We start from the raw sequence: 16628 nt of genomic DNA on the forward strand, positions 1-16628 counted from the left end.
AAGTATTTGTATCAGCTATGGACATTCGCAATTGCATATTCTTCAAATAGGCTAGGTTCTTCTGAATCAGAACGTTCAGCGCCATCAGGAAGGACAAGGACAGCGGTTCCCACTCTTGTACACGTAGAGTTGAGACTGGAATGTACCCTCAATCAGTCAGAAAGGAGGGCTTGAAGATGCAAGAAAAGGTTTAGTTTTAGCTAACCTTTGTTCCGTGGTAGAATTAAAGATCGCAGAGTTACTTTTGTGGAATTTCAAGTCTTCTCACATGCCTGGGATGTTCGTCAGTGGTATGAAGCTGGGAGGGGACCTATTCAGATTGACAGGATCTGTTGCATCCTTGCACACATTGAAGAGGTACGTGAAACCTCCATCATGAGCAAGATACCCAAGATCACCAATTTGTGTTCCATGGTGAACAAAATCAAGAGGAAGACTCGATATCAGTGCAGGAAGCCAAAGTGGATATCCATGACCCTCTGGTAGCAGCAATGGGATGTAAATGCTGTGAGTGCTTTGGATTGGCATAGAGATGTTGTGGCAAGAACAGAGTAGGGTGAGACATGACAGGGTGCCGATGCTGAAACCTAATAGCCAGCTAAGACTTGACTGAATATAATGGCAAACTGACTGTACAACTGCTGTACTTTCAATCACAATCATGAACTACATGCTCAGGCCAGTGGTGAACATTCCCTTGAATAAGTATCATGTTTTTTTCAGTGCCTCATTCGTCTGGATTGGAAAATCCTGTTACCTCATTTCAAGGGCTTGCACACTTGCACCAACACCGATGCAGGGTCCCAATTGGTAATAGAGAATGGTGGTAGAGTGAAAAAGTATCACCATGTCAAAATAGAGCATTCAGTGCCAAATCGAGTCACTCCGCCACCAACCATTCCCATGCTGTTTTCAACATTCACTACATATTATTTTCCCAGTATTCTAGCTGCAGAACGCTGTCATACCTGTATGGATTATTCAAGCAGCTAGCTTTGCAGAAAATTCTTCGTCACCATCTGGACTTTGTTGCTGGGTGGACTAAGTATCTGCACCATTTTCATCACTGCAGATCTGAGTCAGATGGGCATCCTGCTTCCAGGACTAACTGGAAACCCACAGTTTCAGAATAATCAGAATAATTTGACCAATAGCAAAGTGGCTGGCAATCTTGACACATTGATTGCTCACAACCCTCTTCCCCTGACTTTTCACCCCCAACTGAGAACTCGAACAAGTTCTCCTGCTGATGATATCCTTCAAGACAAGTGCTTTCGAACGAATATAGAGTCACTCTGTCTGACCAGTTCTCTTCCATCATGGACTCTCTGGTGCATCCTGGTTTCAGATATTAATAGGTCACAAGTGTGACTGGGCAGGAATCCTTCATTACGATGTCAGCACGGCTAATGTGATATATCAAAGGCGAAGTGGCCAAATCTGTGGTGTCCTCTGGTGTCCTCAGCAACTTTGATTTGTCCTCCTCAGTCGTCCCTTTTGCGGAAGCCTTGTCTCTCAAGTGCCCTGACTCTGCCTTATAGTGCACACAAGCTTCTAGATCAGTCCAGCATTGACCATCTGTACCATCATGAGGTCTAAGCCCCCTATTACATTCTATTGATGCTCAGCGAGACTGTTCAATGCAAAAAAGGGCAATTCATGAAGGAGTTGAACTTGGAAAAGGAGGACAGTGAGATAAAATGATGTCATGACAGACACTCACCACCACCAAACACATTTTCCTGGCCGGGGCGAAACCAATGACACCATCTCCATCTTTTGCTATTTTTCTTTTGTGTCTCGATGTCATTTGCTATGCGTTTAAAAAAAAGGATCAAGGTGCTTGCGGATTCGAGAACCTTGAAACAACCACAGACGTGTAAGCTAACACATTTCAACTGAGCAAGAAGCATTGGACCTCCTGTACCATTTGATAACGAGACACTTGGTGGGCATATCATTTACTCGGAAACTTTGGAAATTATGTTCGAAATTGACAGTCTCTTCCTCATCATTAATAATGTTCGGTGAAGAGGCTGGCTGTGGGCACCTGTGGAATAGTGAGTGGGCTAAAGGGCAAACCTCAAAAACCCACACACACACTCACACAACTACACAAACTACAATCACCCTCGTAAGTTCTAGGGGGAGCGATTATTTCTAATGCGATCCAACTATACTTCAATATCTTGAAGAGTTTCTCTTATTCTCAGCGCTCTTAGCGAAGCTAAGCTTTCTCTAATGACTTCCTAAGTCTAGGAACTTTTTACAGGAAGGTCATTCACTGGCTCGACGCAACCTTCAAGGCAGATTTGAGTTATAATACACAAGGGACACTGATCCCAACAGAAACAGAGGCAATACACGCCGAAACTTTAGTGAGCTCGCTAAAAGAACACCACAGGCAAGCACTGACTTAGCCCACTCGCTACACAACTGTATGCAGGGGTTCTCCAACTAACTCCAGCAGGTTATCTCGACTCAAGAACACTTCAGAAGCGCTCGGAAAACCGATTCAGAAACGGAACTTCGACAGAACTGACACGGAACAGACTGAAACAGAACAGAACAGAACAGAACAGAACAGATCTCAGATTTCCACTTCAACACATTCTCTGAACAGACTTATCACACTCAACAGAACAGAAACAGCTTCACTGATTCGTATTCACTCTGACTAAGTTCTCAAAAGTCTTATCAAAAGGGTATCTCGTATTTCTCTGAGTGAGCTCGCTAATTCTATGCACAGCTCAAAGTCACAAACTGATCCTTTGTTACAGTACCGCCTTCAACGCGTGCACGGGAACTCGGGGGCTCGAAACTTGGCCTCTACCTACTGTAACCAGCCTACTTATACTACAAGGGAATTAGAATTACAAACGTCGCGCAGTACCCAGACTCCTACATGCGTAGCACATTGCCACCGCTGCCTTACTGAGCATCCGAGTTGGACTTCCCAGTTTTAGTCTCATTTCTATAGTGAGCTCGCTAAACGCGTGCCAAGAGGTGCTCTCCCAACACCCGCAGGCTTGTTCTCTAGCGACCGACAGGTCTAGGCACACGGAACTATCAGTTCTGGCGTATGTCGTTCACAACTTCTTTCTTGGATTCACAGAGGCTTCTCATAGACACGGCAACAAGTGAGTCTTCGAACAATGGGACTCAGAACAATGGAATGCGGGCTCGCAGACTTCGGCCGAAGCCCATTGCCCAAGCTCGTGCCGGTGGTATCTGTCATCTCGCTTAAGGATTTCCCCAGATTTTCAGGTACGACACGTCACAGTTAGCGAGCGCGCTAAGTACTCTCAGTGTCACTGCAATCGTCAAGGTTTTATCTAGCTCCCACGAGCGTGCTTGTAAGTTAGAGCCTAAGGCATTGGGTATAGGGTTTGGCCTTCTCATCACACATGCCCGTCAGGTACAGTGCTGTGACTAAGTCCTGTTTAGAATCCCATTGCTTATGCCATAAGTTATATTCCATATCATTGCATCACGTAGCATTAGTGTTGATGCGTAGTTTTAGTCCGCTCACTCACTATCTCTCAGTATGCATGTAAAACACTCTAGATTGCAAAATTACACGCGTAAATAGGCTGCAGTCGCAACATCGGTAATGAAGATCTAATGCTTGAACAAGTGTATGTTCACATAGGTAGACTAGCATCAATCTTGAAATCTAACCTCTATGTCGGATAGTTTGAAGTAAAGGAATAAAGCAAGGCTACTTCAAATACTTTTATGCAGTGTTGTTTTTATCCAGTTGTGCTACTTGTCTGCATTTGGATCCCTTCTGTAATGCATTGTATGTTGCAGGCTGCATCTCCTTTACATCTTATTGACTTTAGCTCAATCTTCATACCTGTGTAAGGTCCTAAAATTATATATCAATGTAGCCATCTGATTGGAATTCCGAGTCCTATGAATATAGGATACTCGGTTATTATGCTGTCATGAAACCTCATGGGAAATTCTATTTGTGGAATCAGTGATGGTGGCATTTGCCATCCCACCCCATTTCTTCCTCTGTGGGTCTCTCATGGGAACTTTTTTATTCATGGACGGCAATTCCCACATTTTTCTGGCTCCGTGTTTCACCCTTGTGCTACATCACATTCCCTCTAGCCTGCTTTGTATCACTGTTTTGTTTTCTATCCTTTATGTTCTGTATTTTCTTTTTCAGTAACAGCTTGACAGAAACTGTCAGTGTTTGGTCCGTGGTTTCTTCCACCACAGCAACTTGAATCTTGGGATAAACTGCAGCTCTGCCTCTAGATTTTTTTTTTCAAATTTCTGCTGCTGTTGTTGGAATATAAATATTACTTCTATGGCCACTAAAGAGTCGAGCTTAAATCGCATGCTGTATCCTCAATATTGTGATACCCACCTACTTCCTGGCAACTGATTTTATTTATCAGGATCTTGTTTGATTCTCTCACAGGTGATCTGTTAGATTTGTTCACATCTCTATACCTGCTACGAAAGATTAGCCCATTGACGCATAGAATGTATGATTGATATCACAGATCTTGGACTCATTTTCATCAAATCGAATGTTTCAGGAGTGCTGATTGTGATTTTCAAGGAATCCGGCATTTCTACTCCCAACACAAAGTTTTAGCAATGTATTGTGTTGTTCTTGAAATAAATTTCCCTGACAGGACCATCAGGTCACTATGCACTATCATATATAAAATGACTCATGGGTTCATTATTTCTACACAAACATCCTTCGAACCCAAACTAGTCTAAGTCACAGCTTACTCCACAATGCCTTTCAAATCTGCCAAGCACATAATTCTTGCATCCTGCCACACCATTTGGTATGCCATCTCTTCAAGTGCCGTCCACATAGCAATGCTCATGACCTTTCTAGTAGCACCCTCAAGGGATGGTCAACTAGGTTCCCACCTCAAAGCTCTGTCATTTATCATCTTTCTCATTGGTTGACTGGTGGTGGGAAGTGGCGTTGATGAGCCTAAACTTCCATGGCAACAGCAAAAACCAAAACTCTAGAGGAGTTCACGGCAAATGGCGCATAGCGGTAATAAAGGCTTTGTTGTTGTGCGAGTGTTTCGGTGCACCTCCGTGCGATGAATTCCTCAAGAACACAAGTATACACTGCGACTTTTCAGTCAGCGAAGTAGTACCCTTAACGATCGAGTACTAGAAAACGTTGGCTGTAAGCTGGGAAGGGTCTCGATAGACGAGAAGGAATGGAATCCGGTATAACTGGGAATACCGGCAAACCGTGAATGAAGTGATGGCAATTAACTGGTAAAAGCCATGGGCGATGTTGACGGAATTAGAGAAAATGCCGTCAAAGAGAAATACCGTTGGCAAGATAACAAATACCGTGATGGCAATAAACGAAGACTGTAGTCGAGAAACGAGAAACTGGCAGTAAAACAAAGATAAGATGAACTGGCGATGATATGAGGGGGGAACTAGTGACGGCAAAACAATGGCTGGGACTGGGCTGGACTGATACTGAAACTATACTGAGGTTAACGACGGCAAAACGAAACTGATACTAATCCTGAGTCTACACGGAGACTATCCTATACTGAAACTGACGGCAAGATACCAAATACCATGACTGATGATCCTATACTGAAGCTGTTGACCGAAATTCCGTGACAGATGCTACTGGCGGCAATAACGATCCTAATCTGAGTCCACACAGGGACGTAACAATCCTGAACTGAGCTGGGTAAAACGATGGTGACGTAGAAGGTGAAAACTGATGAAAACAATCCTGGCTGGTGAAAGTGAAACGATGCTGGCGGATTAAAAGATAAAAGCGAGTTGTGGACACCAAATTCCGTGTATTGGTGCAATATGAGCGTATGCCAATACTGTTAGAAGAAAAGCCATGACAGAGAGTATAACTTGGAGTGACTATGTTGTTATTGTCTATCTCCTAGCGAGTACAAGCGATAATGGTGGTCGATAACGTGGATAATAGCTAGTGTCCAGTAACTTGTGTCTCGCAACTCCTACTACACTAGCTTTTATACTACAAGTCCGGAATAAAATTAGAATACTTGAAACGAGTCCTTAGTAAGTCCTTAGTACATCGATTGGTAAGAAATGATACAAAACACGTGCTCCCAGAGTTCTAAAGTAACAGCACCCACACGGTTTTACCACGTATAGACTTAGTGATCAGAAAGAATTCCACCGACATACGGATTCTTAGGCTGCTGTGTTGCTGCGGCAAAGTACACTGAAGGTAGTACACTGAAGTAGATGCGTGCAGCATTGTCTTGGCATTGTAACAGCCTTAGTAAAGCTGGTGGAAAGGTCATGGTATTAAGTCTTTTGCCATGGAATAGGTACTTTGGCAGCGGCATTCTATTAATTGATGCTTGATGCTGATGTCATCGATGGCTGTGCTGGGCAATCAATGATGGTCCTAAATCTGTGAGATCGGCAATCAGGTGCCTGGCAGCATTAATGAAGTGGCGCATATTGATGCGGAATATGAGTTGGGATGGATAGTTGGCGGTAAAAGTGGGTATTGCCATGATTGCAATCGTTGACTTAGTGAAAGTCCGCTAAGTGGACAAGGCATTTATTATAATGCTAAAATCCACGAATTCTGAGCGTACAGAGCCTTCAGGCTCATCAGCGTCAAGTTTTAAATGTTTTGAAGGGGATGGACTGACAGGACTTCCTTCAGAGAGGTCCAAGTCACAGCACATTCAAACAAGCTTGCTGCTTCTTAAACATGTACACTGGCGTCATTCAGTCAAAGAGGGCTCAATCCTTCTGCTTTGATTTTTCTGGATGAATGGTGAATTCCTTTTAGTTCTCCTGCTCCTAAACTTCAGCTCACATTAACAGGACACAGATGCATGATTGCCCTATATATAGCATAATCTGACAGTCATGCTCCTCAGCACTGCATACAGTATCCACTCATTAATTACTGCCTTTGGAGAGCATGTAAAGAAGGTCATTGAAGTGACAGTACTTCATGTGGTTCCCAAAACCTAATGGAATGATTGTCTGTATGCATGGTAAGCATTTCCACCACATATATTTGATAGCCTCTGCTGATACTAACTCTAAGCACTTTACGCCACACAGATGTAGCCCTAGTACAAGAACTTTGCAACTAGGAAGTCGGTCTCGACCTATCGTTGTTGGGTGTCAACTTGCCATGGGAGAAACTAATACTCTTCACATGACCATGACTGGCACTATATATCCCCCAGTCCTGGGATCCCACCTCAACCACCAATATTTACCTGAGCTTTCTATCTCATTGCAGTCTTCACTGTGGTGTCTCCCCTTTGTGTGATGTTAAGACAGGCTGAATTGTGGGCACACTTGTACAAATTGAGGCTACCTCGGTAGAATTTCAAGTAAAGCCACTATACATCTCTTGAGTAAGGGTTTGTTCTGCTGTCTGGTTACAATCAGTGCTGACCAGTGAGTGTTCCTCTTAGCTTGTTCGATGGTGACAGAAGACCTCTGATTTCAATTGTATCGATGCTGCCACGCTCTAGGTATGTATTCCTGCCCAGGTTTACCCTTCTTTGACCTAAAACTCTGTATTTCTCATGCAGCAAGATATAATGATGTCTCGACATATTTAAGAATAAAGTCATCAGGTAATAGGCAGCAGGCCAAAGGATGGCAGGTATGTATGTCATGTTTGGCTAGTATCATTGTTCTGGCTAATACGCCATCTGTAGGGCTGCGCACCATACCATATATGGTATATGGCCATAAAACCATATTCCCAGATGGTCACGGAACTGTCCATATACTGTACTGTATGGTCAGCTTGAAAGCCTTGTCGGCATCGGTATGGGTACCTTACGGCCGTCTACGGCCATTGACAACCGTGCACTGGAGGACAAATGACTTTACTTATATAGAGTCACTGTAGAGAATTTATGGTATGGTCTGATGGCTTTTGGATAGCTTGAGAGATGAACATGAAAGTAACAGATTTCAGAGGGGAAGATAAGTTAGATGTGTCCAAGATCACAAAGGAACTGTAAATTGCACCTGTATTGAACTAAGTAGACACACATATGTATTCAAAAGTTACACATGCGACTCTAAATGCAAACAAGACAGCTACATGGTGCCACTGCATGGTGCCATTTGCATGAAATTTTTGCTCTAACAAAGGCTCTAGATAAGAGGCAAGGTGAAGCCGTATTACGATGTTATACAGGCCATATGTAAAAGCTCTTGATGGCGACGGAACAACCATACACCATACCATACACATGGTCATTAGCATGCGTTCGGCTTCAGTCCGTCTTCCATATAATGGTTACCGAAAGCCATACAATACGGTGATGGTGCACAGCCCTAGCCATCTGATGTTGTAGGAATCCCTGCTGTTTTTGCTAAGGTCAGTACCTCTTTGTTTGCACTATCATGGTCATAATGTCCTGTGATATTAGTGTGATTGCGGGTGATGCTTTACACAGATTTTTCGGAATCATTAATCTGACATCTTCTGTTTCGTTCAAGCTCTTGGCTCCAGTACCAGTGATATAGGTCATATTGCCACTGTTTCTATCATAGTTTCTGACTTTGCACAAGTTACTGAATTGACAGGGATTGTCATACAACACATCCAAGTAGATAATACAGAATCTTAATTATGAATGTCCTGTACTCTTTTGCCAAGTATAGCTTAGATATTCTTCATATCTTTTGCCTGTATGTGCGACATAAAATAGGACTCGGAATTGCCACCCAGTATGAGCTGGCCCTCACCTGCTGGTAAAAACATAGAGTGGACAGTGACAAATGAGTTCGAGAAGTTTCATGGTTGAACATTGGGAGGACCGGAGTTTAGTCGGAGAATTTGTCCCGGTACCGAAGGTCGGAGGTAGTTGCAATTGGCAATTGCAGATGATATGAAGTTCTTCCACTTTCCGAGCTTCCGGTGAGCACAAGCACCTGATGAAACATCGCTGCCGTCACCATAGATACACTAAACCAGGTGAGCGATAGTAAATATTAGCATCGTCGACGATTCAAGAATCTGTTCTTATCTCTATTTTTTTTTTCAAGGACAGATTATTGATCATGCGTTCATATCCGCGCCGGATTGCTCGGAGAAGGGAATCATATCATGATTTTCTTCCATCCGTATCCACTCTTTGCGGAGATTATGGTTCTATGTATTAATACAACGGGCCGTGCCGTCGACCCTGAAGGCGAGAGGGCGCCTACGAAAGCGGTTTCAACGCCCCCTCCGAACTGACCGTGACCTTGCCTCTTGCCTCTTGCCTCTTAGCTCCTCCGGACCACCGTCACCCCTCTCCTTTAATTTTCTCTCATTATTGCAAGTGTAACGCGAAGTCGACGCTGGGGAGAAGCTTTGGCTGTGGATCTACACCCACCACGTGGATCGCCAGTGCCACCAGTGTAAGCTGTGCAATACAGTATTGAGACATGAAAATGTTGATAAACCTACAGACTGCTACTTTTACTTCACCCTTGTCATCCTCGAGTTCTCGACTATGGTTCTTCGCGAAGTATACCCCATGAGGCCCTCTTCGTTGTGGTTAATCGTCGTGGCGCTCTGCCAAGTCCTGGCAGTTCAGGCGGCGTCGAATTACATGGATCAGGTGAGGTTTCACCTAGGTTACCTCTTTGAGAATACGTGTTCTGACGCTCGATAGTCGTTCTACTTTGACTATACCCCATCTTCAGAAGCGATAGCTGTTCCAGTGACGGGTAAGTCTCTGCACCTCCATCTCGAGAAGTAAACGTTCGCTCAAGTACTGTCGATTCAGCTCAATGCGAGACGATACATATTGCATGGGAACGTACGGCATCATCTACGGGGTGCGCTTTATCATTGATCTTCTATATTTCTGCATAATTAATTGATGTGCCGTTGGCAGCCCAAGTCCTTCTGCCCCGTACTTTCTCCAAGTATACACTTCGTAAGAGATATACCTCTCGTAATTGTTGCACATATTTATTCTGTTATAGTGCTTTCGTGTTTCCGTTCATTATCCCAGCCGGTAGCGATGTAACTTTTGTGAGTTGCATCGGTTTTGATCCGTTCCAACTGAATGCTCATCCTTCATCGAATCACAGGACTGGGAAGTACCTTTTGGGCCCGGAACGCTAGTAAGGAGGATCAACCGTACCCCTCTCTTTTTCTGACACCGTCTGCACAGTATCAGGTGTGTATGTTCGACAAGAACGGTTACACGGGAGGATGTCAACAGGTCTACACGATGATTGCCAATACCACCACCAATTCCCCGTCATGTTCAAATGCTTCCTTCCCGCTCGGACCTTTAGATATCGATGCACAGGTGCAAGATGGACCGCTATCTCAGTATGGTTGGGTGAATCAGGTGAATCGTACTTAGCCATTTAATTTTCAAGTCTACTCACTTATGGACCACAGTGCACTGATATCGCAATCACACCGAAGAATGGCACTCCTCCCTATACCCTGACTATAGCGCCTACGCTTCACCCACCACGCAACATTACGATTAACGACATGAGCACTGTAAACTGGACCGTTGATCTCTCATGGGCATCACCATTCTTCATCAGCGTCGTCGATTCCCAGTTTAATTATTGGTCATACGGGCCTCTTCATAGCGGCGGTGACGGATCTACCGCATGTCTTACGCAAGGTGATGTAGGTTCTAGGTGAGTAACGTTTAAATTCACCTCGGATAAGTTTCGCTTAACATCTCTGCTAGTTCATCAAATGGTCTGTCCACTGGGGGAGCTGTAGGCGTCGGCATAGGCGGTCTAGTCGCCGGTTCACTTGCAGGTGCACTTATCGCTTTCTTCTTCCTCCGACGTCGATCGCACAAAGACTATTCACCGTCTTCGTCGAGCCTCGATAATCTCGGACATGTAGCATCATACCATCCCGCACCTACATCACCTGTTCGTCACTCTCCACTACAAAATGGCTCGTATCAGATCGAACCTTTCACGATGGCAGGAGAGGTCCGGAACCCTGAGTTGCGCACTTCTCCGAGCACTACAGAGTTTGGAGTAGTTTCATCCACTTCATCCCCTCCCTCGACGCGGCAAGCGGGTCAGGTGTATGTGGTACACCATGATGGTGGGAGGGCTCCTGTTACTGTGTACCATGAGGATGGTACGCAAGTGGTGGAGCTACCACCGCGATACGCCGATGAGACAGACCAAAGTCCCGCAACTTCTGATGCAAGGAGTAGAAGCGACGTCGGGAGTGGAAGCGATGGTGTTCGTTCGAGCGGTGATGGACTAGGTTCAGTGCTCAATCCAACACGGCGACCAAGAAGCGCCCCTCGCAAGAATCCTTCTCTCAACGCTCTACGCAGTCCGACATGAGGTGCTTTTCTTCGTAGCAAGTCTGATATTTATCTTATAAAATGGACTGTAGAACGCTATCATATCTATACCATATCTATCTCCTTACTGATGACTTACATACTCATCTTTCATGACATCCACGTAGTTTCGTAGCTTTTCGTTTTTCGATACTTCAAGGTACATGCTTTTGGGCTCTGTATTATCGATTGCCTAGTATATTATTGCAGGGGGTCAAAATTATGCGTATAAAGATACCAATGCGTCAATTAGAGAACAACATGCGGTAGATTTTGACGTGTAGAGGAGCTTTTGCACGCTCTGCGCGGTATGCTCTCATCTCATCTACTGTCAGCCAAGACTTCCGTCCAGACTAAGAAGAACAAAGTTAGAAATGTGAGAAAGCACGTAAAAGGAGAACACCTACATCGAGATCGATTTCAGAGGCTCGCTTGGGCAGTTTCCGTTTCCATGCATAACCGATAACGTAGAAGAGAATCATTACGGGTGCTGCGAGATACACCTCTGCAAAGAAACAATCGGAAAAACACAAACCAACACTGTCATAAACACTTACCGAAGAAGGCTTCCGCTGCAGCTCTCCCACTAACTGACTCGCCAACAGGGAAAATGGCCTAAATGTGGAATGAGGTGGATGATCGAACAACTCCAAGGGGTGCTACTCACGACGTAAAATTGTGCGATAAGAATGAGGACGATGAGGACAACTCCAAACCATGATCCGTAGACGCCACCCATAGCCCGGTAGGGAAGCTCCTCAAGGGAATGACCTTGAGCTTTCCACGCAGCACGGAAACGGATGCTAAATGTGAAACATGGGCGATTTATACAGAAGGAAGATAGGTTTAAAACATACTGGCATAGACAGATTGATAGCCAAGTGAACAGAGTCGAAAGACCCGAGATAGCCAGAAGCCAGGTGACTACCAGTCGTCAGCGTTATCATGATGATGATAGATATAAATGGTACTCACAGACAGTGTCACCAGCAGCAACTACGTTAACGTACGCGATGGGAGCAAAAAGGAGCAAGCAGGCGACAGAAGCAAGAGGCCGACTGGATTTGTCAACTAAAGCATGATGTGAGAAAAGATATCCGGAACAGAAGAAAAGACGTACTGTATTTAAAAATGCTAGGAGCATAACCTTGCTCTGCCAATGCGGTCAAGGTTCGAGAACCACCATACACACAGGAGAGACCAATAGAAAGGACGGAAACACAGATGGTGGCGTTGACGAGATCTGATGCAAAAAGTTAATTTTACATAGCCGTCGTGGAGTAGAATACCTACGATTCAATCCATTGATGTTGGCCAAGTCCAGAGCGATAACAAAGGGCGACGCAGAGGCACCACTGCCGCCAATAAGACGGTCCTCGGTGTAAGGAAGCATCAAACCGATGATCGTCAGGGAGGTGATGTAGATAATCGTCTAGAGGCAAATCAGTAAATGCCTGGCGTCCACAAAGCGGAAGACATACAATACGCCAGAAAGTTCCCTTAACGGCACCTAAGCAAATGAAATGAATTAATGACCGCAGCCAAGGCAGAAGGTGACTTACCCGGCATGGTTTCCCGAGGGTTGGGGGTCTCTGACGCAGCGAGACCGACCAATTCAGTACCAGCTGACTTGTTGTAAGTAATTTCTGCGGAGATACACCGACTCAAACATACCAAACGAGAAGGCAGCTGCGGATAACAGAGTAAGAATACGTACAACCTTCGGTAATGAAGCACTCACCAGTAACGAACACTGCGCAAACACCTTTGAATCCATTCGCAAAGGCGCCTGGGTCAGACCAATTTTTACCACCGACGTATGAACCAAACTCTCCGCTCTTTGGTCCCCCGCCAGCAAGGCAGATGCTTTAGGTGCGGGCTCAGTCACTCAAACTCAAGCCCACAAACCGTAGAAGACGCACATGCCGATGAAGATGAACATAACAACAACCAGTAACTTCAAACATGAAGACCAGAATTCTTCTTCTGCAAAACCCAGAGTGCCGAAGATGCTGGCGATCACTGGTACATCCTCAGCATTCATCGGAAAGGAGGGTTTCTATGGAACATACTGATGGCTATCCAGAAAATCGTGATCCAGGCGGCGATAGGAACGGCATCTGTCCAATACTGTACCGTTGTACCAGCGACGGTAATTTCCAGAGGCAGGGTGGCAAACCATTGGAAAACGTAGTTCCAGCCCATGGCGAAGGCGAATGAAGGGTCAAGAAAACGGTCCGCGAGTGTATAGAAACCACCAGACACAGGATATAGGATGGACATTTCGCCAAGCGCCTGTATACGTAGGTACGTGAGAACAGCACCACGGTCAAGAGAAAAAAATGCTCACCTGAGTGACATTGATCAACATTATGCCGATGAGAATCCATGCGATCAAGACACCAGCAGGACCGCCAGTGTGAAGAGCAGAGCCAGAACCGACGAAGAGACCTGTACCGATACTTCCACCCACAGCGATCATGTTCAGATGACGCTTCTTCATCTTGGGCTGAAGCATCGGTGCATCGGCCTTGAGGTGCTCTGCGTCGACATAGCCTCCAGCTACCTCCTGTTGTCTAGAGAAATCCAAGTCAATATTTTTGTTAAAACAACGAGAAAAAGAACGACGCACCCGGTAACACCTGGTGCACGCTTGAAACTCTCGAAATTAAGTCCGAGACGTGTCCATATACTCTCCTTTGAAGGATCGTAGAAGGTAGGATGGTCGACTGGTACATCGCTGCTGCTGGAAATAGCATCCAACTTTTCCTTGTGCTCCATGGTAGTAGAGGGAGAGGGGTACAGGATTCTACGGATCAAATAGAACCTGCGTTTATACAGCCTGCGTAATGTTGCCTGGATTAGAGGCCCATGATAAGAACCTATGCTCATGGAAGCGTCCCATATGGTCGGTACTGATAAGAGGCTCCTTCCTAATTCGAACAACGGACCGTAGAATCCACCCGGACCCTCGATTCCCTACCCTGTTTCTGTTTTCGCGTATGCATCAAGCATGGAGTTCCTCTAGAGAACCACCATAAGCTTGCACTTAGATGCCTCGTAAAGGAGTTGATCATAACCCACCCTCCCCGGAGTGCCATGTGCCAAATACAAGGGCTAGAATGTACTCGGAAGGTGTACACAACCTGGGCCTCAAATGTTAAGTGCATTGAAACGCGAGTAGGGGCCGCGTATCGATGCTTATCCTGGGCTGGGACCACAAAAGGGAGCGAAACCAATTATACGCTGTTCTTGGGACAGTTGGAGCTCCATGTGGAATTACATAGATCAATCGAACTTGTCATGCTCGGTTGATGGTGGCCTCGCTCGCGTAACAACGCAGGCCGCTGCGAACAGAGATCCATGAGGGGTCCTATAGCACAGCAATTTAGCTTATATTTTGTCTCCAATTCATTTGGAGGTGATATGACGCCCCGAAACGAACCCGCTTCCCATGTGAAGACGCCGGTCAGTGCAGAAGGCGAAAGAGTAGGGTATGATCGAATAGTATCCCAAGATCCATATTGTAGACGGCCCAGGCGGTGTTCGTAGGTGTTCATGTTACGTGGACTCCTAGCGCTGTCATAACACTTGGCACGGCCACAGATAACAGGAAGCTCCAAGAAATATACTATACAGCAAAAGCGGGAGTGGCGCTAGAGATGTTTGATGACAATCAACTTTGCGAATTGCTAGTTAATGTTCCATGTAATTTTGGAATGATGGTTGATGATGACGCGGCCAAGTGGCTTGTATATACTTCAGGTGATAGTGGTACGAGCACACAGGGAGACGAACTAGGCCTATTCTGTTGAATCTCTTTCACAGATCATGCAGAGACGTCGTATATGGTCCGCTACATGACGTCTATTTTTGACATCAGGAGACCGGTGGTAAGATAGGCGGTACGGTGCGTCCATCTGTTGAAGTTCCCGCTGTCAGAATTAGCCCCCACATCTCCAAATCAAGAGAAGCCGCTCGAGCCACGAGGAGCCAATGACTGCAGTAGAATCTCAACAGTTCATGTGCAGAAAAGTCGTGTGACAGTAGAAGTCTTCGTCGCCTGGTAGTCACGGTGATTGACAAATCCGCTGAAACACACCCATCAAGTACTGCGCCATATCCAAAAGATGTTGACACTGAAACAGCACGAAACTGTAATGAAGGCCAGTGAAGAGTGATATTTTTATTTCAGTACCATACGTCGTCGATCGGGCAATTTGACCACCTCTTCAGGGGACTGCTGATAAGAGCCTGCTCGGGGTAATGGCTTCCGAAATCGTCATAGAGTATAGAATACATCTATCGAGGCACATTTGACTTTATTGATCCATGCAGGAAACTGGGTTGATTTAGAAGCGGGGGGCTTGTAATGTGAAGGAAGACTTACCATCGCCCTGGCCATCAGCGCTACCCTATCTCCAGGTTCAAGTAGCCTCACGAACTCGTGTGAGAGGCCAATCAGACCTCTCATTGGATGTTGCTCGATCTCTTCATCTGTACGTGGCCAGACAATCGTATGTTCCTTGTAAAATCCTTTGGCAGTAACGTTTACTCCGACATGCCATCTGGTTTCGTCCTCCTCGCGGGAGCGTACTTCAGCAGCTCGTGCTGCGCTGCGCACGTCCTGTGGGACATGTGACCCATCCTCCTCCCGGTACAGATCTACAGGCATCGTCAGGACTTTGCGGAGCCACCACGGTTCTCCGCGTATTATTGCTGCCTCAAACCACGTCCATGATCCCTCGTAGGTCCCTATCGATAGCCAGCTGTGAGATGCGAGGAAGTGATACGAGAAGCAGCACATATACCTTGGTGCTCTGGTTCGCCTCCAGAGCCCTGATCACGACTCTCAATTACGAACTTCACCGTATGCACTTTAGCATCTTGGGGAATAGGAGGGGAGACGATATAACACCACTCGGCCTTTGGAAATGTCTCTCCTGCTTGGTGATCAGCTGCAGCTTTCACTTCCATTCGGCGCCTTTCGCGAACATGAGGCCAGTACTGAGCAAGGTCAAGTATATCATCGATGATCTCGACAGGGAGGTGGCTGTTCAGGATACGCTTGACAGAGATGACGTCGTCGTCAGATGGAATGTGATCCTCGTGTTCGTTCATGTTGTTTGTCATACTTGAACTTTCTCCTAGATACATAGCCGAAGATTGTTCAGATCCCATGGCAGCGAATGAGACTCGGACAGCTTCGATACTTGCTAGTGAGCTCTTGTTATGCTGTAGCTATGCGGGTCGATGAGGGATCCAAAAGTCAACATTATTACACTTGCAAGT

The 16628-nt window shown here is 45.7% G+C and overlaps 4 protein-coding genes across 4 annotated transcripts; 1 reads left to right on the top strand and 3 right to left on the bottom strand.

Annotated features, from left to right (window-relative positions):
- Positions 1-264: 264 nt before the first annotated feature.
- Positions 265-528, bottom strand: EV420DRAFT_1274205 (uncharacterized protein; the record flags this gene model as incomplete). The annotated part of the gene is made up of 1 exon (XM_060467819.1): positions 265-528. One exon carries the CDS (start codon positions 526-528, stop codon positions 265-267), a length of 264 nt encoding a protein of 87 aa, XP_060327752.1.
- Positions 529-9500: 8972 nt separating this feature from the next.
- On the top strand, positions 9501-11337 carry EV420DRAFT_1646166 (uncharacterized protein; the record flags this gene model as incomplete). Its single annotated transcript, XM_060477869.1, has 9 exons — positions 9501-9608; positions 9663-9717; positions 9777-9828; positions 9888-9929; positions 9979-10027; positions 10087-10119; positions 10170-10352; positions 10406-10659; positions 10713-11337. 9 exons carry the CDS (start codon positions 9501-9503, stop codon positions 11335-11337), a joined length of 1401 nt encoding a protein of 466 aa, XP_060327753.1.
- Positions 11338-11581: 244 nt separating this feature from the next.
- EV420DRAFT_1646167 (APC amino acid permease) lies at positions 11582-14117 on the bottom strand (the record flags this gene model as incomplete). Its single annotated transcript, XM_060477870.1, has 16 exons — positions 11582-11689; positions 11744-11841; positions 11894-11951; positions 12004-12139; positions 12194-12260; positions 12312-12407; positions 12457-12579; positions 12630-12768; positions 12818-12846; positions 12899-12961; positions 13011-13025; positions 13078-13202; positions 13259-13358; positions 13409-13631; positions 13687-13912; positions 13969-14117. 16 exons carry the CDS (start codon positions 14115-14117, stop codon positions 11582-11584), a joined length of 1755 nt encoding a protein of 584 aa, XP_060327754.1.
- A 1501-nt stretch (positions 14118-15618) lies between these two features.
- Positions 15619-16457, bottom strand: EV420DRAFT_1274146 (uncharacterized protein; the record flags this gene model as incomplete). The annotated part of the gene is made up of 4 exons (XM_060467814.1): positions 15619-15678; positions 15727-15861; positions 15898-16091; positions 16148-16457. The coding sequence occupies 4 exons, from the start codon at positions 16455-16457 to the stop codon at positions 15619-15621; spliced, it is 699 nt and encodes a 232-aa protein (XP_060327755.1).
- Between the last annotated feature and the right edge of the window lie 171 nt (positions 16458-16628).

The sequence above is a fragment of the Desarmillaria tabescens genome (genome assembly GCF_030435595.1).
Source record: "Desarmillaria tabescens strain CCBAS 213 chromosome Unknown EV420scaffold_33, whole genome shotgun sequence".
In the NCBI taxonomy this organism is placed as follows: domain Eukaryota; kingdom Fungi; phylum Basidiomycota; class Agaricomycetes; order Agaricales; family Physalacriaceae; genus Desarmillaria; species Desarmillaria tabescens.